The sequence below is a fragment of the Daphnia pulicaria genome, chromosome 1, assembly GCF_021234035.1.
Source record: "Daphnia pulicaria isolate SC F1-1A chromosome 1, SC_F0-13Bv2, whole genome shotgun sequence".
Taxonomy (NCBI): domain Eukaryota; kingdom Metazoa; phylum Arthropoda; class Branchiopoda; order Diplostraca; family Daphniidae; genus Daphnia; species Daphnia pulicaria.
In genome coordinates, this window is record NC_060913.1 from 10,169,840 (window position 1) to 10,182,919 (window position 13,080).

The 13,080-nt window shown below is 40.7% G+C and overlaps 4 protein-coding genes across 4 annotated transcripts in view; 1 reads left to right on the forward strand and 3 right to left on the reverse strand.

Moving 5' to 3' along the window:
- Positions 1-3,148, reverse strand: part of LOC124349389 (C-type lectin domain family 7 member A-like) — a 28,591-nt gene extending 25,443 nt beyond the window's left edge. The window contains exon 1 of the mRNA XM_046799959.1: positions 2,980-3,148. The gene's annotated coding sequence lies outside the window, so the exon portion shown is untranslated. The remainder of the gene's footprint in view (positions 1-2,979) is intronic.
- Positions 3,149-6,782: 3,634 nt separating this feature from the next.
- Positions 6,783-9,583, reverse strand: LOC124346529 (nuclear hormone receptor HR96-like). The gene is made up of 7 exons (XM_046798385.1): positions 9,406-9,583; positions 9,042-9,205; positions 8,888-8,965; positions 8,391-8,817; positions 7,998-8,317; positions 7,718-7,927; positions 6,783-7,636 (listed from the first exon to the last, which is right to left on the reverse strand). Exons 1-7 carry the CDS (start codon positions 9,434-9,436, stop codon positions 7,223-7,225), a joined length of 1,644 nt encoding a protein of 547 aa, XP_046654341.1. The 5' UTR covers positions 9,437-9,583; the 3' UTR covers positions 6,783-7,222.
- Positions 9,584-9,819: 236 nt separating this feature from the next.
- On the reverse strand, positions 9,820-12,146 carry LOC124348005 (pantothenate kinase 3-like). The gene is made up of 8 exons (XM_046798494.1): positions 11,791-12,146; positions 11,539-11,729; positions 11,298-11,471; positions 11,062-11,229; positions 10,901-10,977; positions 10,510-10,822; positions 10,334-10,447; positions 9,820-10,275 (listed from the first exon to the last, which is right to left on the reverse strand). Exons 1-8 carry the CDS (start codon positions 11,888-11,890, stop codon positions 10,192-10,194), a joined length of 1,221 nt encoding a protein of 406 aa, XP_046654450.1. The 5' UTR covers positions 11,891-12,146; the 3' UTR covers positions 9,820-10,191.
- A 197-nt stretch (positions 12,147-12,343) lies between these two features.
- On the forward strand, positions 12,344-13,075 carry LOC124349736 (splicing factor 3B subunit 6-like). Its single transcript, XM_046800553.1, has 3 exons — positions 12,344-12,501; positions 12,619-12,737; positions 12,795-13,075. Exons 1-3 carry the CDS (start codon positions 12,472-12,474, stop codon positions 13,012-13,014), a joined length of 369 nt encoding a protein of 122 aa, XP_046656509.1. The 5' UTR covers positions 12,344-12,471; the 3' UTR covers positions 13,015-13,075.
- The last annotated feature ends 5 nt before the right edge of the window (positions 13,076-13,080 follow it).

Here is a 13,080-nt window from a genome sequence, read left to right on the forward strand (position 1 = left end):
TCCAAAAGGATACAAGACCGGCCAGCACTCTATGAGAACATGTGAATAGAATCGATGGGCGCGGTCGTGCCCGTCTAATTTATCTGCAGCCATTTAACCTGACCATTCAGGGTACGTGGGTAAAACCGGCAAGTGAACCCTAGAAGAAGGAGAAACTGGGACAAACATTTTTTTTTCATCCCCCTGCGGACGGAAGCGAAGGAAGAAAAAAAAAATACCGAGAGATCCATTTGGAACGAAATTGTGAACGCCGGAATAAAACTGTTTGTTCTGATTGCCCTCACGGAGCAAAGCAAATCTGTTGGATCACTTCCAACACAGAGAGAACCTACACACTGTTTCCATGCTCCTATAATATATTTTAGTTGGACAAAGACACTTTGATGGCCATCATCTCCCCCCCCCCCTCCAGCACTCACGTTGCTTCTCGAGTCGATCCGCCGTGCGCCCAATCTAAAGAAAAAGAAACTGCTGGATGGATAAAAGCGGAGTAGATGGAAGATTTTTCCCCAAGCTCTCACGAGAATTGGTGCACACTTTTTTTTATTGTTTCGGCGTATTTAGTATAGCCCCCTTTTTTTATTTCCCCCTTTCTCTCTCGCCCACTGATGATTTATGCAGGGGGTTCATTTAAATTTCGGGACTGGCACATCACGACACGGTCGTACATGTCTAGTAAACTGAGGCCATAGACGTTAATTCCCCAGTGAACCATCCCACGCAATCGCACTCTCATCCGTCAACTTCAATCGGGTACACTGTACCCGTAGATGAAATTCCACGAAAAAGATATTACACATGTACATGCAACAACAACTCTAACACTTTGCACAGGGCAACACTAACAAAAAAAAAGGCCAAAAATGTGTAAACTTTTACATAAATCTAGGGCTCCGATTAGTATGACGAGACACGCTCACCCATGTAGATTATACAGGAGCGTCGTTTAATCATCCAGGATGCATTAGAATCTTTTATAAGACCTTTGAATCGTAGATGATGGACCTTCCCCCCCCTGACGATTTCTATTCCCAGCAGTCGAAATTCTCTGGTAGAAATCAAAGATGATTGAAGCGTCGGCAGGTGAAGTTATTCACACGATTTGAATAATTTAATAAGATCCAAAAAGAGCCAAGGCATTTCCACAGACCATACAGAGCAGCGATTATGAAATTATCCAGGTATAAATAAAGAGGCCTCATTCTACGACTGCATACCTATGACCAAGTTTCATCCAAAGACGCAGACGTGTCTCGGATATTTATCGATTCGCCCGCAGGCATAGTTTGCGCATTTTTTTCCAATCAGTGGCCATATTGGCCGATATGACAGCCAGCCAGGAGCCAGCCCCCTCTGGCTGTAATGTACAACAATCCAAAAAGAAAAAGTTACAATTTCCACACTGTCAATAACAACGAATGACGTCCGGGGAAAACTCGCGAGCCGATCGATTTCCGCGGCGTAGCCAGCAGAAAGAAGAAAGAAGAAAAGAAAATGAAGAGGAGACAGAAATAAGAAGTTGAAGAGGTGATCCTATCGAGTGGAAGATTGCTTCCTTCTTCCTTTGCTCCTTATATAGTCTAATTGCCGTGGAGAAAGCGGAGAAGGAATAAAATAGGAACACGAGTGGAAAGTGCTACTACTACTACTACAAAGATTTGCCATTGCTACCGCTGCACGCACGAGCCATGGTTATGAATACAAATAGGAGCGTTCATCATGCAACAACAATTTTTGATGTAAATATCGAATTTCGTTTAGTTTCATTTTCCACTGGTATCTCTAAATGTTTCAGATTTCAACGTCGAAATTTCCTATTCAACGACAATTATTTATGCATTCAATATGTGAGACTGGGCGTATAGTAAAAGAGATAATAAAAGTGCTGGAATTTTCGTCTCCCCTGGGAAATTAACAAATGACCTACGATGTTGCACAGGACGCTAATAACTTTTCGACGCCGACCCATCGTGTTTTCATGGTGAAAACACGCTCAAAATGCAAATATACTGTTGCGCTACAGGCCATAAATGTGTACATGCTCCTCGCCCGCACATATTACACAGAGAAAAAGGGAAAAAGTTCAAACGACAACTTGATTCCTGATGGCCTTGTTATTATTCCGACCCCCATAAATTTGTAGTGCACGATTTTTTCTAAGGAAAAAAGCAACCGAATCTGAAGTGAAACTCGGATTTCTAGTTGGGTTTCCCTTTTCCCATTGGTGATATGTACGTTGATGGCGATTGGACGTAGAAAATGGGGGGGAATCTGTTTACGCGGTCCCTTGCTGCTTCGCTTCCGAAATAATTAAAGGCAAAAAAGACACGGGCGTATCAAATGTCGGCGCCGAAATTCACAGAACGTCCGAGCATCAGCAGGAGGAAAGGTTCGACTGTGGTCCGATATTGTATGCGACGTTCACAGGAAAAAATATAAAGATCTAACGAGAGTATACATAAAGAAACAGATGCAAAAAGAAAGTTTATAAGCCTTTGGGTATTAGATATCCTGCACAGGACTTCTTCTTCTTACCCGTCTTCCAATATGCATAACTCGGATTCACCCGTGAGACATTGAATGCAGAATCTCCATAATATTGACGGTACGAATACGAAAAAGGGCAAAAAAGTACTTTAAGCGGCAGACTTGAAATTCAATAATTAATGTTGCACACGGAAGGCAGCTGCAAAGAAATGTCGGATTTTGAATGCGTTATTCAAATGCAATGTCCATGACGTTGTAATCAGGGACATACTCTTAGACATCAACTTTAATGAACTAGACGTCTTTGTAGGCTAGACGTGAATACATTACACGACATAACCTAACCTAACGGCGGAATTGCACGACCGAAATGCAACAGAAACTTCACGACGACCCCATTGGACACAGAAACTCTAAACTGTACTTTGAGGATAGGATAGCGCTAACTTGTGGGCCAAGACACATTCGATAATGAAATTAATCTCGACTTACCGAGCACGAAATCGATCCAGGGGTCCGTGAAAAACTGCCACGCACCTCCGTCAACCGTCAAGCACGCGCGCCACTCGGGTTGTTGAACCACGCGACGAATTCACGCGAAAAGCTGCTACCAGTTCACGTAATTTGCAATCAAACGACACGGCACAGAGAGGAAAACACCTGTCCAGTTGACCAGGAGACAAACTAACTGACAATTTTTCATTAGTGGGTGGATATTTCCAAGATGAAATTAATGGAGGAAAGGTTAGGAAATGTCTAAAGAAAAAGAAAAAGTGGCATCTTTTTTCAACATTGCCAAGGTCTAACGATTATATAACCCCCTCTCCTCCCTTTAAACTATTGCTTTTAAGTGTAATTGTTTCGTAATGTAGTAACTTTTGAAACGCCCACCACTTGTGATGGTTTAACCACTACACCAAATGGTCCAAGTTTGAAATGGAATCCTGATTGGAATATTCGAGATCCCCCCAACTGAGGAAATAAAACGAGTCTAAATTAAGCAAGTTTATTACGGTGCTTCTGCCTAAGGCAATCTGGTAGGCTATACTCGCCCATTGGGAAATGATTTTGATAGCAGCTAGGGGCTAAAGATATAAAGTTGCAGGGAAATCACAAAGCCGCAGACAGCAAAATTGAATAGATCTTATTTTGATGGGTGTGCTTGGGTGTGCTGGAACGACAGCTCAGCACAGCCCAAGTTATGATGGCCGAGCGTATACATACCACCAGTCAAACGCTTCCTGCCATTGTTGTTTACATTCGAACGTTTTGCTTGTGCTCTGATCCACTGTGGATATATATTGGATGACTTGTAATATAAACAACGTCTGGCTCTGTACACAAAACATCAGACTGTCTGCTGCTGCTGCATACACAAGGCGGACAATATTACAACATATCTGATCGGACTCGCTGCTACTGGATGGGTTGAACCAAATCGTGTCGTATCGTTTTCGCTGTTGCGCTGCTGCTGTCATCTTCTTGCCCCTGCAAAACTGATGGTCTTTGGCGGCTCTGTTGACTCTTGTTATGGCCCTGGTTCTATATACCGGTATAATGTCTATAAGGCTATTGCTGCCGTACAGTTTCAACATGCAGGAATGAAGACGATAAGACTGCCCGTCAATTCATGTCATCGGCTTCCTCCTCCGCCACGCCCATCCCATCGTGTATGTACATCCGCGCACGACCCATAACGATGAGGATAGATCCCGCAGCACGGGCTGGCAGCAGTAGCGGTGGCAGAAGGAAATATCTTGATTCATCATCTCCGTGGGGAAATCACGTAGACTCCATCTTCACAGAGACTGGATGACACATAGCCGAGATCCATCGTGGATTTTCTGTAAAAAGTAAAATGCGCAACAACATACACGGGACTCTTAAGCCTAAATTAATCAGGCTACCATCGATCGTTCAATTTTTATCTCAGGTGTAAAAAGAGGAGGAAATAAAAGGGCGGAAATTAACTGGAACAGAATTGAATGGACGCGACTTCCGGCTAGTCTAAAAGTAATGAAATCAAAAATCAAAGTGCATCTGGAAGACTGACTTTTGCATAACTCATTATTATTACAAGGGATCCATCAAAAGGCAGGAAGAAGATGAATCACGAAAGAAAAGATGAGAGGAAAAAGATGACACAAGTTGGTTAAATCTTTTGCTCATTCAAACAGAACGATTTTAATGGCCCATAGAACCATTAAAGGGCTCGTTTCACATGAGGAGAATAAAACTTTTTTTTCTTTTTTGTGTTCCTGTCTATAGAAAACACCAGAGCCAAGTTCTCATTTTTTTTTGTCTTAAACTTATGCCGAGTCGCTCTTTTGATCTTGATAAACGATGCCGCGAGCTCCTTTGTATCTTACCCCAAAGCAAAGAAAAGAATCTAGAAAAGAAGAGGAAACCACTCTGGCGAGGAAACAAACCGACCGTTTTATTTGGTGACAGGCTGCGTTTTGTTGGGTTGGGTCTATTCATCTCGGCACTTCATCTCGCGGCCGATCATTTTTGCCCCGTCTCGTCGGGATTGACCGTTGGAGGACCCCGTAATAACGCACGAAGAAAGAGAAACATTTACTCAGCGAAACGTACTAGCTACAGCATTCTAATATTAGGACAAACAGCTGCTGGACGCGTTTCGCTCATGTGGAAAAACCGAATAAACATTCGGGGATCACCAATGGTTCTGTCTTTTCAGGATAGCCAGCTGTGGCCGCCTGAGTCATTTCATCACTCCCACTCTCACAATGTTGTGCTGACGGCCTACTTATTCACTACGCAACCTTCCACCCCGAGCGAAAATGTACAGGAAAAGAAAATGTTGGGCGAATCTCTTCCGACTTTGAATAACGGCACTAACGCTCCCATCTGTCAGTCGACTATATACCATTGAACATAATGGCTGGATCGGCGGTAGAATGTGTCGGGAATTCAATCACGAAACGCCTCGCAGTCCCGGAGGTCTTGGTGCATTGAAGAACGCCGCAGATATCGGCTGATGGCAAAGAGTTACCTCCTGGTAACACTCAAGAAAGTGGTGTGGCGTAACGCTCTTCTCTGCTGCCTACTATTTATAGTTTCAGATTAGATTGGTTTAGATGGATAAGAGAGAGTCTCCGACAAGTACGCAGTCGAGTGCCAACGCACAAAAGAAAAGAATAAGAAAAAAGGCAGGCATTCCTGAAGCCATCCGTATGGCCATCCGCACTGGTTTTGGGGGGGGGGGATGCCGCAGTTCAATCAGAAGCGCGACGACAGTGAACACACACTGTGACTTGCACAACAGCCCGTGTACAAGAAGGAGGAGAAACCACTTGGGCAGCACAGGATTCCGTCGATCGATCCGCTGGTGGACATTTCCCACGTCTCTGGTAAATGTCAGCCGTCACTTTCGCTTTCCCATCAGTTGATGAACATTTTAGATAAAGGCGAGACTGCTGTTCTCTCGGACTTGTCTTTCTTGTTTCCTTCCGTCTCTGCTGCTGCCATCAAATTGCTGAATAATGGAAGGGCGAATATTAAATCCAACGATTACCAATCCCAATTGGAACTGTGGGGCGAAATAAGCAATATCTGAATAATTTATGTTTCAATTAAAATACATAAAACTCATTACCCTCAATACTGTAATATGTGCCGCATTCCCTGGGAGCAACTTTTCAAAGGTGCTCTGTGGATCGGAATGTCTTCTATTCGCCTTGAATGATAGATGACCAAGTCGCATGTGTAAATCCATCCAAGTCTGGTTGCAGTGGAGCGTTGCTTGAGTCGTAACAAAAGTGCAGGGCTATTTCGGTCATAAACTTCCTTTATAGTTGGTCCAGTAGGCAAAAAACAAAATTAAGAGGAGGAGACAAGTGGCTGGAGACCCAACAACCCTCACGCGTTAGTGCGTCAGTCAAAAACTGCTGCTGCTGGATAGGGCTCCGTTTCCACCCGCTTTTAAGACATTATAACCAGTAAGCAGAAAGAAGTAGCGATAATAATAAACAGGAGAGTGCAGCCTACGTCTTATACTTTAGTCCCTGTTTTACTGCGAAACGACAAACGCGCTGAATTGTTCATGGAACTAATAATAAATGTGAAAGCTGAAAATTCTCGTTTGTAAAAATCCAAGTTTTTTTTTCAGGATCTTTGGGTTAGTTTTCGACCCACCTCTGTTGTACGTAAGATAATGGAATCCGACGCTGGGAGCAAGGCTTGACAGATGTGTAATCTAATCGGTATCTCGGCAATGTTGACTCACGCAACCGTCCGTCTGCGACAGGATGACGAATTCTAGACGACCGCGATACAGACACAAGTTTCTTTTATTCATTTTCTCGACGATCGGAACACTACATGACGTGGGAGAGCGAAGAATGTCGGGACGAAATGCCGTGATAGTTATTAAGACATTTGGAATCTTGGCACACAGTACGTTGATTGTTGTTTCCATTTTCTTTTTTTTTTTTTAATACAAAATAAAAACCAATAGTACCTCCTATTGTGGAGGAAGGTAATATATAAAATAGTGGATGGCGTGGCAGCACGACACAATTGTTCACGAAATCAAATTATGTAAAAACCTTTTCATACAAATAAACTTAACGAAGGACGACGCAAAAACGCAAAAAAAAACCGCCAAAACAAAAAAATTTTGGATGGGGGAAGAAAGACGAGCCCTGAACGTTAATTTTTTTCCAATTGGATGTTTCATTTTGAAATGACTAGACGGCTGAGATCGTCAGCATCATCTGGACTTCAAGTCGAAGATTTCAATAAGCAGAGGCTCTACCTCTTTAGGATTAAGGTCTAAGTAAACTCGAACGTGGTTATCGTTGAGTATGTGCAACTCGGAGATTTTAGCAATCAACTTGAGGAACATTGAGCGGGCCTTGCAACCACCTACCACTGACTCCAAATAGCGCCTAAGCAGATAGTAGTACGACTCTTGTTCCAGTTTGATGGCATCTCGATGGATGACGTGAGGTCGGTTGGGATCGAATAAAGTGATGGCCGACAGCAGCAGCATGATGTGCTCGTCTGAACGCCACAGCGGATCAAAAGATTGAATGTAGCGTTGGTGTTCCTCGTACAAGTTTCCCTGTGCTTCCTTCAACACCTCCACTTTGATGTGATTCATGTGCGAGTCCGTGTGTGGTATCTATTGTCCAATACGATGAGAGAGAAAAGCTCATCAGTCCCACCTCACAAAACCCTTTCATTCGCGATTAATTGCACATACCTTCCAGCATCCTTTGTCGGCGTCGTAGGACATGACCGAGCGCAAAATCATCAGCTCGGTACAGCCACCCTTCAGCAAGGCGATCTGGTCCTCTTGACACAAAGTCTTGAAAGCTGCTAATTTCTTCGCCATTTTGATGATTCGCCTGATGGCAATATCCGTCAAATTGATAACATTTAGTAATGTTGGGTCCCCTGAATCGTAATGAAGCTGTCAAAGTTGAATTAAATAAAAAGATTTAGATCAGTATGACTGTTAAAATAATTGTGATTACTCATACATCGACTGGCCGTTCCTCCGTCAAGGGTGCCAAAAGGGCTTTGTTTGCCACCACGAGCTCCTGCAACTTGGCCATTTCCAGTTCATTCAGTTGGCGATCACGGACTGGCGACAGTGGGCTAGTATCATTGCCCCGAACTAAATCGACCACGACATTGTATTCAGCTGAAATGGCAGTATTTAATAAAGCATCCATGGTCTGCAAGTTTATATTAAAGGCATCGGCTACGCTCATGGATTGACTACGCATCCCGCCATTGGCGGTAGACGGAGAGCTGTCACTTGGGCAATCCTCCGGAGGAGACATTTCTAGCATTCTTCCTACATTGCGAGAAAACAAGTCAAACGTTGATGACACTGTGAAGGGGAAAACAGAGCAAATACTTATTTATACCTCTGTTTTCTGGTGTCAATTGTTGGTGATTACTTATCACTGTTGTCGCTTTGTTCGAAGAGGCAGGGCTTTCATGAAATCCCTCGGAAGAGTTGTCCAAGGGACTTGTAGTGACATCTGAATCAGAGAAACTTGATTCTGCTTCAGATTTAATATCACTTTTTCTCTGGTTTGCTCTGCTTCCACCACCATTTAAGAGATGAATAAGTTGCTTGGAGTTGTTCTTTGTATTATTTGTCCTCCCAGGTTTAGTTTTCTTCATTCGATTTTCTTCAATCTTTCTTCTCTTTACTGTTCGTTCTTCTTCAGACATGATAAATTCCTTCTTCATTCCAATATCAAGGCACTTTTTAAGCCTGCACTTTTGGCAAAATCTTCGTGTCACAGCATCTATTTTACAATTGTTTTCAAATGGGCAACGGAATTCCTGGAAGAAAGTAAGAATGACAAGTTCATAACAACACGAATAATAAGATGTATATTTATTTTCAATGTACCTTTCCTTTAAGGGCATTGCGTCTAAAGAAGGCTTTGCAAGATTCACAGGTAGTTGCACCAAAGTTACACCCTAAAGCCTTTAACCATGCAATAAAACGTTCTTGAATTAGTGCCTCAACAGAAAAATAGTAGGAAACATATTATAGTACATACCTTGTCTCCACACACTCCACAGACTTTCCCAGACATCGAGGCATGGAGTTCACCTGGGCTGGTACAAGCATTGCTGAGAGGAGATACTGGTGTATTGGGAGAGGTTAGCGATACGTACTCTTCCATTTTTTGTAGGTTGTTATTTTTAATAACGAGAGATGAAACTAGGAAGACAATTCATCCATGAGAACGTGCATTAAAGGATCCCCGTTCAGAGGAATCTTAACACTGAGTGCTGTTGATCAACAGCTTAAATTTCACTCATCTTTATGAAACTAATTCTTGTTATTGACAAGCAGTAAAACTGTTTAAGATTATTACTGGGCAAATCTGAATTATTTACACTAATTTAAAGAACACACACCTATTGTTAAATTAATCAGTCTCAGATCCATCGAAATTATTGATGAATAGGAGAGGTTGCCAAGTTGGTCAACGTTCCAGTAATATAAAATTTGTAAAAAAATGCTGGACAAGGCGACAAGCCGGACAATAAGAGCGACTATTATTACGACTTTAAATGCTTCGAATCTTACCACGAATGCGTACAAAAAGCTCGTTGAAGGGTGGATTTTGCTTTCCTCAGCGCAAGATAAGAAAATGCGGAAGACAAAGTACACATCGAATCTTATAACCTTTGACTAGTAGTTTTCAAATCAGGAAGAGGAAACGTATCTAGACCATTAATGCTTATCTGTGATTTATACTCTTTAAGGTTAGATTCTCATACTGGGTTTATCGTCACGTCAGAATCAGGAAATAAAACAATATTCTAAAATACTATCCCAATACAAACTGTAATAGCCCCGAGTGTTATGACGATTATACAATTTCGACATATTTAATAAACTGTGGTCAAAAATCTGGTTCGTTAAGAAACAACAATAAAGACCCAAATTTTGTACAGAAAAATCAATGTCAACTGGAAGAGAGATACGTATAAATCTACTGTTCTTTTTGGTTTTGTTGGCTGCCATCGGCACTTAAAGAGATGGTAGAAGAAGGAAATGCTCAATAAATATGAGCAACTACACTAAATATGAGAAATTAAACATTGTTGTCTGAGCTGAGAATGTGTGCTGGAATTTCCTTGGCAGAAAACAAAATCTAGCAGTATCTTTGAACTTGCATGTCATTTTCTAATGACTAATTAAGAGTCACCCTCCTTTGGAGGTAGGCATGTCGGTTGTATATGCACGAGTCTCAATAAACAACCAACGGCACCAAAGTAACCCTAATAAATGTAATTACATTTTAATAACGTAAACGATTACGAAATCATTTTGCATTACCTCGTGCTCAAGAAATAGGGCTTTTAAAGCTCCATCGGACCAAAAATCCATTGCATAGGCGAGCTGCTTCATCGAAAGAGTATTGACTCGCAGAAAGTTGCCAACAAACACTACCTGGTAAACCCAAAAAACAACAGAATTAATACAAGTTTAAGCTTATTTGACCAGCAACATACTCTTTCAATTTTTTCATTCAGTGCACACATCCGCGTAATGGATCCGATGTTATTTGTAATGGTTACAAGCGTCGCACGGGCTAAATCTGCTTTGGTTACTTCGGCTCTTCGATCAGATAAGTTCATTTGACCGAAACTGCTTGCAACAATGTTGCCATCCAACCCGAATCGGTCATAGTCTCCACCGTAAATGTCTCGGACTTTCTTATCAACCTTCGTTGAGTCACCAGCAGCAGCGAGCGCGATAGCTTCTTCATAAGACTGGCATCCGGTAAGCAAGCAGCATAATCCCAAGAAAGTTCCACCACCCAAGCTATGCAAAACATTCAAAGAGCTGTGAGATTAATCTTGAGAGTTTTATTTCTGGTTTTCTATGCGTTAGTTGTTTTACCTGGTACCGGTGACTCGTTTGAAATTATTTGGGCCATACACAGCAAGTATACTCACACCTGAACCAATATTTACTAGCTAGAAATTAAAATCAGATGAATGTAACAACAAAAGAATTAAAGTCATTTGTTTGTTAATAAAGTTTTTAAATGATGGAATTACCAAAAACGGATATGGGTTCTTGAAGTCATATGTTTTTTTTACGCACTTAGTTTCGTCAGTTGGATTTTCCCAATAATAAACCTCGGGACGATGAATTTCTTCAATGTACAAGAGCCCACCGATAAGGGATTCCAGTTCGTCCGATTTATGTAGATTTAAATTAACAACCTACAAACAACAACATAACAAGATAAGAAAAAATAAAGATAAATCAAAGCTGCATAAAGTGTACAAACCCTTAAAAAGTCTTTTTCAAACTTGTATGCACCTCCACCTGTGGCACAAATTGTTGTGGACAGAGAGGCAAATCCTTTAGATTTTGCTAGCTGCAGAAATTGCTCCATTTCAGAGGTAGGAAATCTGATGAAATGTAATGTTCCTACTCTGTTTCCCATTGGAATTGAACTCATCTGAAATTTGAAAATAAAACTGAAATCAATTTCTGATAAAATAGGAAAGATTAGAAGATGTAAACACCTGCAGATGAATGTCTCGGTGCCCTGTCTCTCCATAAGCATTGTTACTAGTGAGATACTTTTGAATGTTGTGTAAGGTTTCAATTTCTGAAGAGCTTACATTCTCTTCCTCAGGAGCAATGTCAGTTGGTTCAAAATACACTAATTTAACTAAAGTTCCACCTATATCCATTCCAAACCAGGGCATGCTAGCTGTAAAATAAAAATAATGGTTTATTATCTCAACAAATTGATTAAAAATAACAATACTTACGAGAATGAACAACTGTGGAACTTGAATCATGGCCATTTGTTACCCTGTTTTCTACGCTATCCATTGTGCGACCATATTGTGTTTCGTGATCAGAAGACATCTGTTAATGTGCAGAATTTCAATGTGCTTTCTTTAGTTATATCCCAGCAATTCTTTATTGTATGCACAGCACCGGATGAAGCTCAAAAATCCCTTTATTTAATTGATATCGGAAGTAGCGAATCAGTTCAGTTTACGCGACTCGAATAGTGGCCATCTGCATCATATCTTGATATTCGAACCAATAGAAAAAGGAATTCGGGTCGTACGATGTGGAAACTTTTTCCCTTTCCTTTTCTCTTATTTGAGTATACTATTCCTCATTTGACACAAATTCGTCTGCTAAAACATCAACATTGCCAAAATATTAAAATGTGAAGAGTAAATTGAGCTAAGAAAAGATTTTTATAAGATACATTTAAATTTTTTTTAGTATTTAATTTCAATCAAATTTTCTAGTGCATAATACCAATTAATTCAATTACACGAAAATAATGTTTTGTTTATTCTGTCAGCTCAGAATCGTCTGCTATGCAGCCATTTTGAATGCCAAGCGGCGTTCTTATTGTCAAGTTCACGAGCACAGTTTTGAATTGTATTGATCAGTGATTTCGTTGTTTTAACTGAATTTTACTCCTAACAATGGCGATGGCAATGCAGAAAAAGCTAAACGTATGCAATCATGTGTTGAAAATTTTTTTTTATCGTTAGTAGTTTATTATTATGAGTCAAGATTGTTGTGCATCGAGATTTCCATGTGAGCATTTCTTAAATATTTTTATTTTTCAGGTGAGGTTACCTCCTGAAGTAAACAGAATCCTATATGTTCGAAATCTTCCCTATAAAATTACATCAGAAGAAATGTATGATATCTTTGGAAAATATGGAGCTATTCGGCAAATCAGAGTGTAAGTAGAAATTGATAATATATGTTAGCATCAATTGCAACTCATTTGATTTGATAGAGGGAACACTCCAGAAACCAGAGGAACTGCTTTTGTGGTCTATGAAGACATTTTTGATGCGAAAAATGCTTGTGATCATCTTTCTGGTTTTAATGTCTGCAATCGTTACCTTGTAGTACTCTATTATCAACCTACAAAGGCCTTCAAAAAGGTTGACACAGACAAGAAGAAAGAAGAGATAGAAAGCATGAAGGCTAAATTTGGATTGAATGATGAATAACATGTAAATTGACCTCATTTCTCATTGTACAATTTGGTATAATAAAAAACCATTTTCACTATGTGA